Source organism: Epinephelus fuscoguttatus, linkage group LG12 (assembly GCF_011397635.1).
Source record: "Epinephelus fuscoguttatus linkage group LG12, E.fuscoguttatus.final_Chr_v1".
NCBI classification, from domain to species: Eukaryota; Metazoa; Chordata; class Actinopteri; order Perciformes; family Serranidae; genus Epinephelus; species Epinephelus fuscoguttatus.
This window is the reverse complement of record NC_064763.1, coordinates 8,052,832-8,069,159: the sequence shown is the minus strand read 5'-3', so window position 1 is coordinate 8,069,159 and position 16,328 is coordinate 8,052,832. Positions and strand designations below refer to the sequence as shown.

At 40.4% G+C, this 16,328-nt stretch overlaps 1 protein-coding gene across 12 annotated transcripts in view; it reads left to right on the top strand.

Moving 5' to 3' along the window:
• The window catches only part of picalma (phosphatidylinositol binding clathrin assembly protein a), a 43,466-nt gene that overhangs the window by 15,849 nt on the left and 11,289 nt on the right, over nucleotides 1–16,328 (top strand). For 5 of the 12 annotated variants that reach the window (XM_049592568.1, XM_049592567.1, XM_049592565.1 and 2 more), the window contains exons 3-17: nucleotides 2,639–2,781; nucleotides 4,334–4,409; nucleotides 4,524–4,626; nucleotides 4,938–5,031; nucleotides 5,157–5,268; nucleotides 7,241–7,347; nucleotides 7,463–7,504; nucleotides 8,748–8,833; nucleotides 9,180–9,303; nucleotides 9,701–9,834; nucleotides 10,450–10,535; nucleotides 13,427–13,579; nucleotides 14,051–14,134; nucleotides 14,611–14,691; nucleotides 15,655–15,765. In XM_049592568.1, coding sequence (XP_049448525.1) covers nucleotides 2,639–2,781; nucleotides 4,334–4,409; nucleotides 4,524–4,626; nucleotides 4,938–5,031; nucleotides 5,157–5,268; nucleotides 7,241–7,347; nucleotides 7,463–7,504; nucleotides 8,748–8,833; nucleotides 9,180–9,303; nucleotides 9,701–9,834; nucleotides 10,450–10,535; nucleotides 13,427–13,579; nucleotides 14,051–14,134; nucleotides 14,611–14,691; nucleotides 15,655–15,765 — 1,536 coding nt within the window. The remainder of the gene's footprint in view (nucleotides 1–2,638; nucleotides 2,782–4,333; nucleotides 4,410–4,523; nucleotides 4,627–4,937; nucleotides 5,032–5,156; nucleotides 5,269–7,240; nucleotides 7,348–7,462; nucleotides 7,505–8,747; nucleotides 8,834–9,179; nucleotides 9,304–9,700; nucleotides 9,835–10,449; nucleotides 10,536–13,426; nucleotides 13,580–14,050; nucleotides 14,135–14,610; nucleotides 14,692–15,654; nucleotides 15,766–16,328) is intronic. The other 7 variants (XM_049592575.1, XM_049592574.1, XM_049592572.1 and 4 more) reach the window with 5 other exon arrangements.

Sequence of the window (16,328 nt, the reverse complement as noted above, 5' to 3'; positions counted from 1 at the left end):
AGAACTACTGTTTTAGAGTATTATAACGTGTGTATCTGATGAGCAAGAAGTGCAGGTATTTATGATTTGTGCTTCTACAAAACAAACTTCAGGAATACCAGTGGAGAAAGTTGGTGGTGAGCTTGTACTCCCCACAGCCGATTCAGTTGCGTCTGAAAAGGCCTTTGTTGTCACATGGGTGGCCTATTGTGTATGTAAAAAGCAAAAATCCTTTTGTGTGGCTTTCGACAAACACTGAGGAGGATTCATAGACCACCCATGTAAATAGGCCTCAATGGGTAGCACTGCCACCTCTTACACAACAGTTAACATTAGCTATTAACTTAAACAAGCTATTTCTGTCATTTCATTGATGTGGCTCTGTTGAGTGAGATGGTTGGAAAGATTTCTGCTGAGGTTGTGACAGTTATTTGGTGTGAATTAAAAACCTCACTGTTATCCATAGTTCATTTTGGTGCCCTGTTTGAGCCTGAACTCATTTCAGATTTAATTTTGATCTCCAGTAATACCACATCCAGTAAAAACACAATTAGAAACATGCAGTGGGATTATAAACTAGAGCTTGTGAGTGTTGCTTTTTATTTCACATCTTGAGGAATCAGTAGGGCCTGGAGAGGATCATTCATCTCTCTTCAAATATAAAATTCACTTAAATATTTATTTACGTTGCCTGCCAAGCCTCTTTTTTGGCATCTGATGGGTATGAATATTGGATAGCTGGGATCATTGTCAACAGTTAGTCTGTCACGTGATTTTCTAGAAGAGGACAAAATAAATAAATTCCATTGGCACCTCATCAAAATTTGACACCTGATTACATGTTCTGGGACTCTAAAAATCAGATGACGTTGTTTAGTGACTGTCAGGGTTTACTGCTCAGGATTTTTCAGATGCAGTACAAGTTTGGCTTTATTGTAGAAGAATGCGTCTTGTTTCTGTTTAGTTGACATATGAACACAGCAGTCAATTGAGCTCCTTATCCTCCTGTTTTCCGCCATCTACGTCCATTCTCACCTAACTCACAGTCATTTTCGGCTTAGTGGGATCTCTAGGGATGTCACAGTTTAGAAAAACCCAAAGGCTGAGATGAATGAATGGTGATGTATCCACATAGTAGATATTTTTCAATGAAGGAGCCATTAGGTTTTTGAGCAAGCACATATTTCTTACTTCAAGTATATACTCTTACCCCTTACTGCAAAAGATCAAATATTGTGGCATCATAGGTTATTAATAAGTTTGAGTGCAAAATGTGCAGGTAGTAGAAGAATTCTACTGCTGGAAAGATGGTCTTCGCACAACAGGGCTGTCTATGCAGTAGAAAGATGCAAATACTTTTGAAATTGGTGCTACATGACCAGAAAAAAAAAAAAAACAGAGGAAAAGGGTTGTGGCCTTTTCTTTTGCTCAAGAGGTAAAAAACCTACAACTACTAGAATGCACTGGGCCACACTGGACCAATAAACGTTCCCACTAGTGGGTGATGTAATGCGAGCTTGTGTATTATGACACAGGAAACAATATGGTGGATGGCTGGTAACTAACAATCTCGAATTACTGTTAAACATTAAAGTAAAATATGTTTCTGGAAACATTTGAAGAAGAAATAGGCAAATCTTGGTTTATATTTGATCAGCACAGCACAGTTTCACAGTTTGGTTTGCTGAGAGAGAGATCTCTCTTAATCCACATCTATACCATCTTGTGGTGGTGGGCATAAGAAAATGCAAAAGTACAATCTGTAGTTTGAGCCCTAGCCCCAGCCCTATAGCCAGAGAAAATATGATGATTCGAACTGGGAGATGAGCAGGGAGATCTGGGCGCTGGTAAGCTGGAGGGAACTTTACTACTGGTCATTTACACATACTGCTTATGTTGTTATGATACAAAGCTGGTTGAAAATCAGCAAAGTATTCCTTTAAGAGAGGGCTGTGTGTGTGAAGATATATGGGCGCTCTGATGTGTTCTGGCACCACTGATCAGTCCCATGGCTTTGATGGAAAGAGCAACCAGGAAGTAGTGCATTTGCTTTCACTTCAGGCCAGATGGTTGTGGCGCACTGCCATGGCAGCCATGCTGAGGATGTATACCCTGTCCGTAGACAAATCGGAGGCATGCCCACTGATGTTTTTTCAGGATAGCACGGAGACACAGTGAAAACATTGTAGTCCAATTTTCCGAAATAAAGCCTCATTTCCCAGTGCTACAAGAAGTTGTCACTATTGTTATTACCACCTCTAAATGTCTGATTTAAGTGAAATTGAGCTCATCCATATTTTCTGATTTATTAAATTTGAGGTGTTGTGTTTTCACAAATAACAAGCAACTGATAAGAGGTTAAGATGATGATACCTTTCACTTAAATAAAGTGTGTAACATATTCCTGTTCCATGGATTTTTAGAAATGTTTGCTCTGAAAGTCTGTTTACCTGAACTTTGACTCACCAGCATTCCATTGCCCCCTCAGTATTTTATTGATTGTGGTCATCAGCATGGTGTTATGAAAGAAACAGATAAAAGAAAACAAGGACGCTACACAGAGAAAAATATCTGCTTTCACTCAACAGCAAACTTGTGCTTCTGAGGTGCTGTACATTGATCCCTCCCTCCATTCCTTTTCTCTCTGTCTCTCCCTCAGACTTGATTCAGTGCACAAATGAGATGAATGTGAACATCCCTCAGCTGGCTGACACACTGTTTGAGAGGACCACCAACACCAGCTGGGTGGTTGTCTTCAAGTCCCTCACCGCCACACACCATCTGATGGTTTACGGCAATGAGGTCAGGACTTAAAGTAACAACTGTTTTATCCACAGGATATGATGTGGCTTGTTATCATCTCTTATTCGTGCACATTCGGGGTGGGACAAAATATTGTCACTTTCAAACTCAATTCAATTTGCAAAAATTGGTATTTCTTAAAACATGCAGGCCGTCATAATGGAGTTTTCTACCAATTCGACTTCCTAGAGTCACTTCTGAATGACTCTTGCTGGGGTCGTATATCAAATAAATTAGGGTAACGGTAACAGGTACCGTAGGTTAAGTAACTAACTCAAGCAGGGGAAAACAAATGAGGGAGGCATAAGTCAAAAGATTGGGCCCACTTTGGCTTTTAAAACACAGCTGGGACAAAAAACAGGATCAGCTACAGTACATTCTTTTCTTTACAGCGGTACACTCAGTTTTGCAAACTTGGCGACTTCCTTGCTAGAATTAAGGACTGATCAGACCCTCTAGTGACTTCATTGCTAAAAATAACCTGCTGCCGTTGTGACTGCTGCAGGTGCAACCTGTTGAGCTCTCATAATGTTAAAAGGCAGAGCTCTCAGGATGGATGCTAAAATTTCATTTACAAAGGCATCACCCAAATGTGTTGATTAGCAGAATGAGACAAAAACAAAGTGGAAGGTGAATCCTTCTCTCCACAGCTTTCAGGCAGTCTCCCACTGCAGATTTGGACCATACCAAAGTAATAACTGAAGCTTTAGAGTTAATCGCAGCAGGTACTGCTGATACTGTGCATCGTAGAGAATGCAGAATTAAAGCATAATGGTCAAAGTGCTTGAGCCCCGCAACAATGTGCCCTCGTGTGTGCATTTTAGTCAGCCCGTTGTGCCTGCCCTGTGTAGCTGCAGTTCAGGAATTATCAAGATATCAGAGTCTTATAATGGAGAATTACTGACATTATTGTTGTTCATTTTTTCTTGACAGTAAGCCAGTATTTGAGTGCCTTAACTGTTACAGGAAGAATTATGGTCAATGAGGCGACCATAGATGAATTATATTTAAGGTTCAAGAAGATTCACTGTTAAAAAAGTTCAGTGAATGCATGATGTTTCCAAAGTCAATGATTGTGATCTCCGTATTGACCATAATAATCGTGATTGTGTTTTGCGACCTTGTGTTAAAGAGGCACTAACCTAAGACTCTTTTTTTTTTTTTTTTTTTTTTTATTGTGCATTGTTTCATCTCAGTTGTCAAATTCTGTGAGACTAACACTGCAATTCAGTGACTAAATACACAATACCTGATTTTTGCCTTTTTAGGGGTATTTATTTCTCAACATCAACATCATGATGTATCGTAGATGATAACTTTGGAATGTAGCAGGTGTCCCCACAATAGCTATTTTGTGATACCATCGTTATTGTGGACAATGTATTGTGTTAATATTGTATTGTGAGCTACTCTGGGATTTCCACCCCTAGTGCACGCTACATGCCCACAAACAAAGCTGTTCATTGCACAACAGTTAGCTGTTTCAAAACTCTCACTTGTGGTAAACGCCTGTTTTGCAACCAGAGTTCCTCATATGGTGTTTTTCTTGCAGAGATTTATACAGTACCTGGCATCAAGGAACACACTATTCAACCTCAGCAATTTTCTGGACAAAAGTGGCTTACAAGGTATATTAATCAACACTGTGCACATTGTTCAGCAATAGGTCTTTGAATACTTAGCCAATATCCATCCGTATCATGACATTCATCATGACCCCCTCACTTGTGTTTGTAATCTAGGCTATGATATGTCAACGTTCATAAGGAGGTACAGCCGCTACCTGAATGAGAAGGCCGTGTCCTACAGACAAGTTGCTTTCGACTTCACTAAAGTGAAAAGAGGGTAAGGAACTTTCACTTTTACTGACAGACTGCGGTGCTGGTGTTGACTTGTACCTGAGCCACAAAGCTCGATGTTGATGTTCTTGTGGTGAGAGAGGTGTATTCACTGAAATTGTACATGTTGTGTTGAGTCAATGACTGCGAGATCATAGGGATCAGCCATGTTGATTTACAGTGCAGAATTATCAAATAATGAGTAATGAACAATTAACTCTAGAGAGCCCAATTCCATCAGTGCCAGCGTGCTCAAAGATCTCAAAGAGATCCATATTAGATTAGAGCATTTTCTTATCTTCTCTTTTCTTTCCACAGGTCTGATGGAGTGATGAGAACCATGAACACAGAGAAACTCCTCAAGACCATCCCTATCATCCAGAATCAGATGGATGTTTTACTTGATTTCAATGTGAGTGCTCAGGGGTGGCTGCACTGGTCGGCATCTAGAACTGACACATTTCTGTGGGTTTTCAAAATGGTCCTCTCAGACGAACCTCAAACTGATTTTGTTCAACACCTCCACCTCTCTTCCAGGTCAATGCCAATGAACTGACAAACGGTGTGATCAACGCAGCGTTCATGCTTCTGTTCAAAGATGCGATCCGACTGTTTGCAGCATACAATGAAGGAATAATCAACCTCCTGGGTAAAAACAAGCATTTGGGTTTGCAAATTCACTATTTGGAATGTAGGATTTTCATTACTGTCCTGTTCAATTGCCTGAAGGGTAAATACAGATTTAGACTTGTTGGTTAGGCGTGTTGTTGGATTTTTTTTGTTTTGTTTTTACTTTTAAAGTCAGTAAAATCTAATTTCATTGTAGAAGTGCGTGTAAGTGCTGCCACCTAAAAGTTGAAGATTTGAATCCTCAGCTGGACACCCCTAAGTAAATTGAGAGTCCTTCAAGTTGAGCTTTTTTGTTTGTTTGTTTGTTTTTTCCTTTTGTCACTTAGTGTACAGTTCACCACTGGGGGTGTTTCAGTCCCCAGATTTAGTTGCAGAGTGAGCCCTCCTTACTTTCACACTGCTCTTTGGTACTGGCAGCTGTGGACACAGAGGGAGCTGCTCAGAGGAGGAGAGGCTTTTCCCCGTCACGCTCCCAGATAGCGTTATCTGCCTTCTGCTTAGAAGTGATGAATTTACAGTCTACAACACCTTAAAACAATACTTTCTCTGGCTTTTGTTTGATATGTAGTGTCAGCAAAAAATGTTGCTGCACATTTCAGATCTGTTGTTACCATAGTTAGCTTGTTCAGTGCACTATGTACATGTCACTGACATGGAACATCTTGCTGAACCCTGTTCACCCAACCCAAGCTCTCAAACTCTTGTATGGGGAAAAAAAGGAACAAATGGTCAAATATTCATATTGAACAGCCAAATCTAATTAGACTAACATAATTCTGAGTCAGACACAGCCTTCCTGCATGCAGCATATCCACTTGCTTAGCCCCTCCTTGCTCCATGCTCTCCACTTTTGTTTCACAGCGTTTTGTCAGGCATTGTCTAAGATTTAGAGCCTATTATTACGACCATTAATGTAGCTCTATAATTTATTCACAATAAGAAACAAGCAAAAACAACAAGAGTCACAAGCTGTTATTATCACATGCACAAAAAAGTACATATAAGGGAGCAATCACAACAAGATGAAACACTAGAAACACGACGTCAGTAAAATCATTGTTTTCCTATGATATGGCGCATCTGACTGGCGTTCAAGCGTCTTTTTAGACAGGCGTTTTTCCGGCGTCTTTCTAGAAGCGCATTTTTTGTAGACCCTTCTTTTTAGACGCGCATAGACGCTTTTTGAGCGTCAGACGCCAGTAGCTAGCACGCATTGATTAAGGGCTTCCAGTGTTTCAAGCGTCTTTGAAGCGTCCACGTCTCTAGCGTCTCATTTCTGTGTGATCACCCCCTAACATGTTCAAATCATAGAATATTCACTGTTGATTACAACCAAAGCTCCAGAGCCCAAAAATGCCATTCTGTCCAGCCCGATCATGTAAGTCTTAAAATTAACAGAAAAATGGAGGACTGAAAAACTGATGGCTTCCTGGAACTGCAGGCCTGTAATGAGCTCATTTCAAAGAAAGTTTAAGGGGCTGTCACAAACTGTTTCCCAGCAGACTTCATGAATTCTTTTCTGACCCATAAATGAATACATGGCAAAGTTCTTTTTCTCCTGCTTTAGTGAGATGAGCGTGCACGGCTCAGCTTTTACCAAGGCAGTCCATCACAGTTTCACCTCCTTGTTGATTTAAAAAAAAAACTAGTATCGTAACTTTAATTGTATAGTAGTCCCCAGTGCTCATGATCATATGATGGAACTTCAGTATTTACTATGCAAATCTCCGAACACATTAGTGTGAATAATGATTTGTTTTCATTGTTTCCAGTCACCTTTCCTTTTCCCTTTGGATTTTGCAAGCATATATCAGTATCTGCTGAGACATAATAGTTTTATGTATATACCCTCAGGATCTACTATCCCCATAAGACTATACATTTAATTTGGAAAATATAAACTTCAGAATGCCAAAGTAATAGACAAAACAGAATAAATGATGATTGTTTCCGTCAATCTAATCAAGCTTATTTTCTTGTTCTGTTAACAGAGAAATATTTTGACATGAAGAAAGTCCAGTGCAAAGAAGGCCTTGACATCTACAAGAAATTCCTTACGCGAATGACAAGAATCTCAGAGTTCCTCAAAGTTGCAGAGGTAAGTCAGGAACCCAGACAAGCCTGTCGGGTGTTACAGAGGGGCTTGGGATCATTTGGATGGGTTGGCTATTTTTGCCAGTCCAATTCTGATGGTGTTTTTTCTCATCCTGCAGCAGGTCGGAATTGATCGAGGGGACATCCCAGATCTGTCTCAGGTAAGCTGAGATGCTCAGTCTAAAGATAACCACTTGGCATCATTGTAGTTTCTTTGAATAACCTGCCGTGACTTTACGCTCCTCACCTATGTGCTGGCTTTGCTTAACTCAAACAGTGAGAATAGTCGATGGGGGAAGCAATATCATGTGTTATGTATTATTCTATTGCTAGAATATACTTTGTAACAAAAAGATTTATAGCAAATCTAATGGAATAATGGCTGACTTACATACTGTCACTGTGCAGGAGTACCTGCTTTAAATGACTCTGAGTCTCATCTGAGTAAGCAGTAAATATATCTGTTGCCTGTCCTCTATATGATGTGCTAGTATCAGCAAAATACGGAAGGTATTATTGATATTTTAAGGGTCAGTTCACCAAATAAGCAATAAACAGAACCCAGCATTACTGTACAAACTTGTGGTGGTAAGATGTAAACTGCTGTACTTTTTGAGGAAACACTGTCATGCAGCCTTTGATTTCGGTGTTTTAGTATATTGACATACCATAATAAGTCTAGGTGTATTTACAAGCTTTGGGTGCATATTCTGTGGGTCATCATGTGTGCTCAAGTGCTTTAGTGACCTCCATAATATGAACTTGCAAAATGTGGCTATTCTTGTCCTTTCACAGGCTGCTAACCCCTGCAGCTTCCAGCCTAACAAGTTTTAACACCAAGTGCTGTGCACGCTAGGCAGGCAATGCATGTGCCCACTATTGCACTTACAAACACCTTCCAACTCACACTCACTCCTGACCTTGCACGTTGTACAGCAAATAAAGGTGTGAATCAAGGGTTTTAATTTGGGATATGATAGGTCCAGCTTATGTAGACCAGTTGCCCGCTGAGCTGGTGCATTATGCACAACATACACTTATTTGAAGGGTCTGCTGTTCTTTATGTATTAAGTAGAACTTTGTAACTGTAGCAAATAAGCCAGAATTGGAGAGCTTTCTCCCAAAGGTTTTCTTAATAATATCTTGACTGTTGCCACCTTTATTTTCTGTATTTTCCCTTCCTTCTATCTCTCCATTTTCAGTTTACAGTTTGTGTAAGTATCTGAACCTTTTCTCTCTCTGTCTCTGACTATTTGTGGACTCTGTTTGTCTCCGTTTGTGGACTCTTGGCAATAACTTGGCATGCTTCTGTGTTTTTTTTCTTCTTCCTCTTCAAGAGGACATCTTGTATTAGGCGTTTCTCAGTCTTTGAAACTAAATGTGTGTCAATGACATTCACACTAGGCCCCCAGTAGCCTGCTTGATGCCCTGGAGCAGCACTTGGCCTCTTTAGAGGGAAAGAAAGTCAAAGACTCCACAGCAGCCAGCAGGTAGGTCTGTTTCACTTCATCTGGCTCCCTGCCATCCAAGCTCAGCGCTCAGGCTCGTGTTTGCTTCAGCAACTTGATAGCATTGGACTGATTTTGAAGGTTTTTTCAGCATGGAAGATGGAAAGATGAACTTTCTTCAGAGTAAAACTATTTATTTATGTGTCACCATTCAGAACACAGTAGAAACAAGTCAGCTTTGACATCACAGAGAAGTAAAGCAAAGGGTACCAAACTCTAGTTGTTAAAGTCAATTTGGGCAAATCTCACTGGTATTGGGGAGTTTTTTTGATGACACTGAACTGATTTTTGGTTTGTTGCTATTTTCTGTATCTGTCCTTTGATTCAGGGCTAGCACCCTCTCCAATGCGGTCTCCTCCCTGGCCAACACAGGCATATCTTTCACCAAAGTGGACGAAAGGGAAAAACAGGCAGCCCTGGAGGAAGAGCAATCTCGCCTAAAAGCACTAAAGGTAATTTTTTTTCTTCACTCACCTTCACTGCTTTCAGCTTAGTGCACCTCAGGCCTGCAGGCTTTTTTCTGCACCTTTTTCTGTTTGTTGTAGTCAGAAGAATTCCCATACAGTGGTTATATCAAATGCATAGCCAACTATAGACTATAGAGTGTAAGGGCATTCCCGTGGTTTAGAAACTAATAAAAACTAAAAGTAAACATTAAAAAAAACTTAACTGAAGTGAGCAAATCCACTCTGTACACTAATTGAAAGAATTGAAAACAGAAATTATGAGAATAAAAATAAGAACTAATCAGAAATGCAAAACTACAGTAACGTTGCCATGAGCTGCCAGATTAAAGCTAAATACTCAACAAAAACTGTGTTGCTAACAATATTCTCCTAATTATCGAAGGAGCAGCGTCTGAAAGAGCTCCAGAAGAATCCCGCTGCAGCAACCACAGACTCCTCCCCTGTCTCCACGGTGGGCGGGACCATCAACTCAGCACCTGCCATTGACCTCTTCTCCACCCCCAGCTCCACCAACAGGTGAGGCCACAGGATTTTCATTTGAACTGAGCCCAGATTTTCTTTTGCAGATATATCAGGATTAAAGGTAAAAAAAAAAAGAGATCAGATCATTTTGTTCAGTGAACTCCATAAATTAAGTCTGGGACGTTGAAGACAAAAAAAAGAATTTCTAAGTTGTGCCTTTACAGCTAATAGGTTAGTCAGTTGATTTTAATGACCTGAGGTGGAATTACTACCTAAATCCAAGTAGATGGCTAAAACATTTCACAGTGGTTTCACAGGTTCTGAGTTCTCTAAGATTAGATGAAACTTTGATCCCTGGACAGAAACTGGGGCGCTGCAGCAGCAGTGTTGACAACATTAGATGGAGTGCAAGAAAATGCATTAAAAGTACTTATGCAAAAAGGGGCAACAAAACATGCTAACATAACACTGTCAATGTTTTAAACATCCAAATTTGTACACAGAAATAAGAATGAAGAATGTATCTTTGTGTCACCCTGCATTACTTAGGATAAAACTGCAGTCATACTTTTTTACTTCTAATAGCAACCTTATGTTGAACCTAATATTTTTTTCTTAATGAGTGACTGATTTATCCTCCATGTCCTTGTGTTGCTGCATACCCTCTAGCACCTCTAAGGCAGCCAATGAACTGCTGGACCTGCAGCCGGCTTTCCAGCAGACGCTGCCTCTCTCCACCACCAACACATGGGGAGGTGAGAGCTTCACCCTTCTTCACAATACATCACTCTACACTGCTACCACATTTCCAAGCACACATACATGACACATACTCAGTAGCACACAGGCATCTTTCAGACACTCCCCACAGTACACACATTTAGTGGTATGATTCCTTAGAATTTATATACCTTTTGTGAAAAACAAGGATTGAGGTTGATGTATGATAATTCAAATTAAATATTGTATTATTGCAGTGCCTGTTCAAAACATGCCTGTTTGGAACAGGCTGATTGCTTGACCTCCAGTATTGCTCCTTTCAGCTTTTTTTGAAAAACCCACCCGTCCAAATAACCTCACACTCAACACTGCACTTCCCTGGGTCCTGTGCAATACACCTGCCATGACATCATTGTGTCCCCTAGCAGTGCTAGACTACACACTTCATTTGCTAACAGATAGCTATTTAGGACCAGGCTATTTTTAGTAACAAAAGCTTGAGTTCCTAAGTTACATCACTGATGCTTGTAATGTTTGAGTTTGCTACAGTGTAACATCTCCAGTCTTTCTGGTCTCTCTTTCTTCATCTGTTTTTGAATGTACTGTAGTAAGCCACAGTGAGTGAGCTGTACCCAGCATGCCGTTTGGTGGTTGTAACAGTTAATAGGGGTTCTCACTCAGTACACTTCATGGAGTGTGAATCACACACTACTAATAAACATGTCCTGTAGATGTTAAGAGCTCCCACTTGACACTGCACTTCCTTGGGTTCTCAGCAATACACCCACCAAGAATGAAGTCGATCAGATGAGTGGTTGTTAAGAAAATCAAAGGACAGACGGACAGACATACATTTTGGTTAGATATAGAACAATAGAATTAAACACAAAGGGAGAGAATAAAACATGGGTAGTACTGAGTGTATCCTTTTAAAATGTCTTTTATTGTGCAGTGCTGGCCATGTATTTTAAACTGTGGTTCGTGTCTTGCTTTTTCTGTAAAACATCAACTACTGGCTCTACAAACACAATGTCCTCATTACTCATGCAAATGGCAGCAGGCATGACTGCCCTGGAGGTGGAGGTGAACAGATATTTTACAAACCTTGGCTGCAAACATTGTTACATCACTATTGATTAGGCACAATAAGTAATTAAATCTGTTGATCGTGTATTAGATTTATATTCTCAGGTCATCATGTATATGTGAATGGGTTGGTAAATGGAAATGGACTTGAATTTATATAGCGCCCCTCTAGTCTTCTGACCACTCAAAGCACTTTACAATACATGCCACATTCAACCATTCACACAGTGGTGGCTGAGGTCACCATACAGGGTGCCACCTGCTCATCAGTTAAACACTGATACCCACTCACACTAGTGGGGAGCAATTTGTGGTTTTGGCATCTTGCCCAAGGATAGTTCGACATGACGATTGGAGGAGCCAGGGGTTGAACTGCTGATCTTCTGATTCATGGATGACCTGTTCTACTTCCTGAGCCACAGCCACTCCACATTATGCCCAACAAAGCTCCTCAGCTATTCTAAAATCTCTATAAACCACGGCCTCTCATGGTTTATTACTTTATTTAATATAAGGCGACATAGCATGCTCATTCATTTCAAGTAATTTTTGCTTTTATTGTATTGGAAAAAGCTTTTCGAAAAATGTGTATTAAAGGTCTATTATGTAGTATTTAGTGGCACCTAGTGGTGAGGTTGTAGATTGCATCACACTGAAACTTCTATGTGCCATGGGTGTAGTAAAACTACAGTGGCCAACTTGAAAACACAAATGGCCCTATCCTGAGCCAGTGATTGGTTTGTCCATTCTGTGCTACTGTAGAAACAATGTGATGTACTCAGTCTACTACACAGACTCAACCTTTGTGGCGTTTGGTTGGTGCCAACTTCACTGTCTGTGTATTTATTTTGCCAAGTGATAATGCAGTTGGTCATGCAGTGTTTGAACACGTATATGCTTTATTAACTCATTCTGAAGTTATTAACTTGACTATTCTAACTACAGGTGCATTCTATTGTTTTATTTGAATGTTACTTGTCGGATGACCGCTTAGCCACACGCATGGAAGAATAAATATACCACTCATGTAAGAATAGAGAAGAGCTGTGTGATGTCCATGCAGGCAATTGTGGTTTCCGCATTCAGCGTAGCAGCTTTAGTTGAGCTGGATGCTGTTTGCTGTGGGCATGTCCCATCTATGTAAGGTAATAAAAACATAACAGTTCTTAGGTCCGTGTGATCATACACTAAAGAAAACACAGTTATGATTATTAAGTATCATTTCTGCCAAAGTATCTCCCTAAATCCTACATCCTGGACCTTTAAGGCACATTTGATTTTTGCTAATTAATGCCTGAGAAACATCAACATTGTGAATGTGTATGTTTAAGAGCTTGGTAGTAAATGGACTTGACAGTGTTAAATAATTACAGTTCCTGTAGGTGTTACCATATGATTGCCTTGTTCCTGTTTGCGCTTACTGTATTTTGTCACAAACAGGTTAGCCAAGATTCCCAAAATAGACACTCATTCTGAATACAGACATCATATACAGCTGTTTAATTGTAAGCACAAATGTCTTTGGATATCAGCCCTGGTGCTGGACTCTGACCGTTCTGATAATGAAGACCCTTAACCTGTGGACTGCTTAAAGCAGTCTTGATAAAGCTGGTCGTCAGATCTGAAGTTTGGGCCAATGAAAGCTGTGCATGATATCAGCCTGTCACTGTATCTTAACCACTGTTGTAATTCTTCTCACCTCCATCACTGACATTTTCCCCTGCACATCATCTTGCATGCACCTTTTTAACTTTTCAGTTTTCTCACCCTCCTCTCCACCATAATCTGTCTGTTTCTTCTTTTTTTCTTGTCTTCCTTTTCTCCCTGTCTGCCCACTCAGATCCTTTCACCTCTGCTGCAGAAGCTGTGGAGGAATCCATTCCAAACTCAAACCCTTTCCTCACACTACCTGTTGTCGATGCTGTCCAGCTGTCCACGGCGTCCTCAGACGCTGGCAGTCTGTCCTCTAGGACACCTAGCCATGAAGTGTTTGGTGGGATAGTTTTGCTGCATCTTGTCGTTTTTTTTACAGTCTAGATTTTATTTTCTGTCCACACCACATGTTGATGTGTTTTACTCATGTAACTAGTCTCATAACGTCACCCTGGCTTATGATACAGTGTGATTAAAAAAAGAAATGTAGGGAATACATAGAAGTGCATTTCAGAGCGGTAGGGAAAGAAAGGGAGGAAATGCCTGAAGTGGTTTAGGGTCATTGGTCAGAGCATTTTTTTAGCCTTATCTCACTGTTATCAAAGATCTGGCAAGCTGCCCTGCACCAAATATTTGTTTCCTTCCACAATCAGGCTAAGTTTCTAATGTTTGTTTTCTCAGCTCTTAACTCTCTTTGATTAACGCTGTCATATCTTTTATTTCCTTTCTGTGTTTGTGTTTTTATTTCAAAGGCCATAACTCTGTTGCATGAATGTCCATCTTTATAAGCAGACTGTTTGTCTTTCCCCAGATCATTACAATCCCTTTTTTGACTCAAACTCTTCCCTGGCGTCTGATCTTGACACTGCTGCGCAGATAGAGACATTTATCACAGGTACAGGCGACTGTCTGGCTGCGAGATTGCTGACATGGGAGATGAGCTGTTTTGTAACATGTGAATTGTCATGAGTAGAACTAGACTGACACAGTGTCTTTCGGAGATGTCAGAGTGTTGCACAGAGCATTCCTGCTGAACATGCCGCCTCTCTCCCTCCCTGCTTCCTACAAGCCAATGGTTGTGAGCCTGCATTGTTTTGTGGTTAGCCATCAGTTATGCACTGCCCTGAATTTTCCCCTGTATTTAGTCTAGCCATGTGATAAGTGCCGGCTTCCTCCGCTTTTGTCCCGCAAATCCTGATCTTTGTTTTTCCTCTGTTTAAAAAGCCATTCCCACAGTTGCTTGGCTTCCTTGCTGCTCTCTCACTGCTGGATTTTTTTCTGGTCTCCTATCTTCATAATCTTCTCCCTTCTTCCTCCCTCTTCTTTCTCTGCCTGGTTCTTTGCCTGTCTGCTGCTGCTGTTGTGTGTCAGACTCCTTCTGTGGGCCAAGCCTTTACAACACTACACCACTCTTCCAATCTGAGCCCCCTGCTGTAGCTGGTCTATTCAGAGGTAGGTATTCCCAGGTGGATCAAGGTGTTACGAGTCCTACTCGGGAATCTCACCTAATGCACCAGATGTACTTTACTTTTGTTATTTTGTGTTGTATTTTTTCTTAATCTCCTGGAAAAATGTCCACATGGATATTTGAGGTTTTTACAGCAAAGCAACAATAGAGTTTGATCTCGGGGGGAAAAACTGAGTGATCTAAACACAGATAGTTAACCCTTAAAGGCACACCTAATAATTATTTTCAAAATTAATCATTTATAACATGTTGGAAAATAGTGAAAATTGGCCATCACAATTTCTTAAAGTCCAAGGCCCATCTTTAAAATTTTAAATGTCTTATTTTGTCTATCAGCAGCTCAGACCCCCAAAATATTCAGTTTTCAATCACATAAAAGTTATAGTTGTATAAAATTTCATTCTACAGCTACAGTTGTTATGAATGGGGAAATCAGCTATAGAGACCAAAACCATCTATACTAGGCTGTAAACATGTTTATATCTTCTATCAATTTTGGCCTTTTAACATTGATGTTGTAAGGCATTGACTCGTTCCTGGAGCCAGCCTCAAGTGGCCATTAGAGGAACTGCAGTTTTTGACACTTGCATGTAAGCTTTATCTTTCACCATCTGATGTGGCTGCTTGGTGCCTAATATAAAGGAGATGGAGAAACTGAAGGTATAGCATGACATCATCTGATCTCTTTTACACTTAATACTCAACTACATTGTTGGTAGGGTGGAATAGCATTGGTAGAGTAGCACATGGTGATTACTACAGTAAGTCAAGTAGTTATGCGGTTTTCCCAAATAGTCTTGTGAAATACTTTTAGATTGGAAACGGTGGTTGGTATTTGGAATCTTCCAGATAGTTTTCTACTAATTTCTGGTTGTGTTGGGAGGAACAGAGGTATTGTGGTGTCAGTATTTGGATACAGACAGTTAACTTTCTTTTTGTCTTAACAGGGTTTACAGCCTCCCCAACTCCCCAGCAGCCACAGAACTCTCGAGGCCTTAACGTTGACTTTGACTCAGTATTTGGCAACAACACCAATGCCAACAACATAGAATCTACAGGTAAGTCTTTCAGTCCAACATACACTGATATTTTTTTGTCTTCCCGTTGGCCTTTTGGAGCCAGCGGACCTCGTACTCTGCTGCCACCTGAAGGTTTGGGTGACAGATTGCATGTTCAGTGGCTCATGTTGAGGAAAATCAAAGAGCTGGACTTTGATTTGTTTGTCAGTTTGTGGTTTTTGTGGACTATGAATGTTCGGAGCATATTCAAAATGTTTTACTGATTGGGTGATTTGACTGATTGTTGAGATGATTGCCCATTTCTCCTTTGTTAACATGCGGAGAACAAATAGCACACAGCATCTGCATATGGTATATACACAATAACAATTTTAACCCACACAGCGTACTACTTCAAGACTCACTGGTTCTGTGAGAACTTCCTAAAGGTCCAGTGTGTAGGTTTTAGGGGGGTATATTGGCAGCAATGGAACATAATATAATTGGTATATTTTATTTATTGTATAATCACCTGAAAATAAGAATCGTTGTGTTTTTGTTACCTTAGAATGAGTTGTTTATATCTACGTAAGGAGTGGTTCCTCTTCTATGGAGATTGCCAT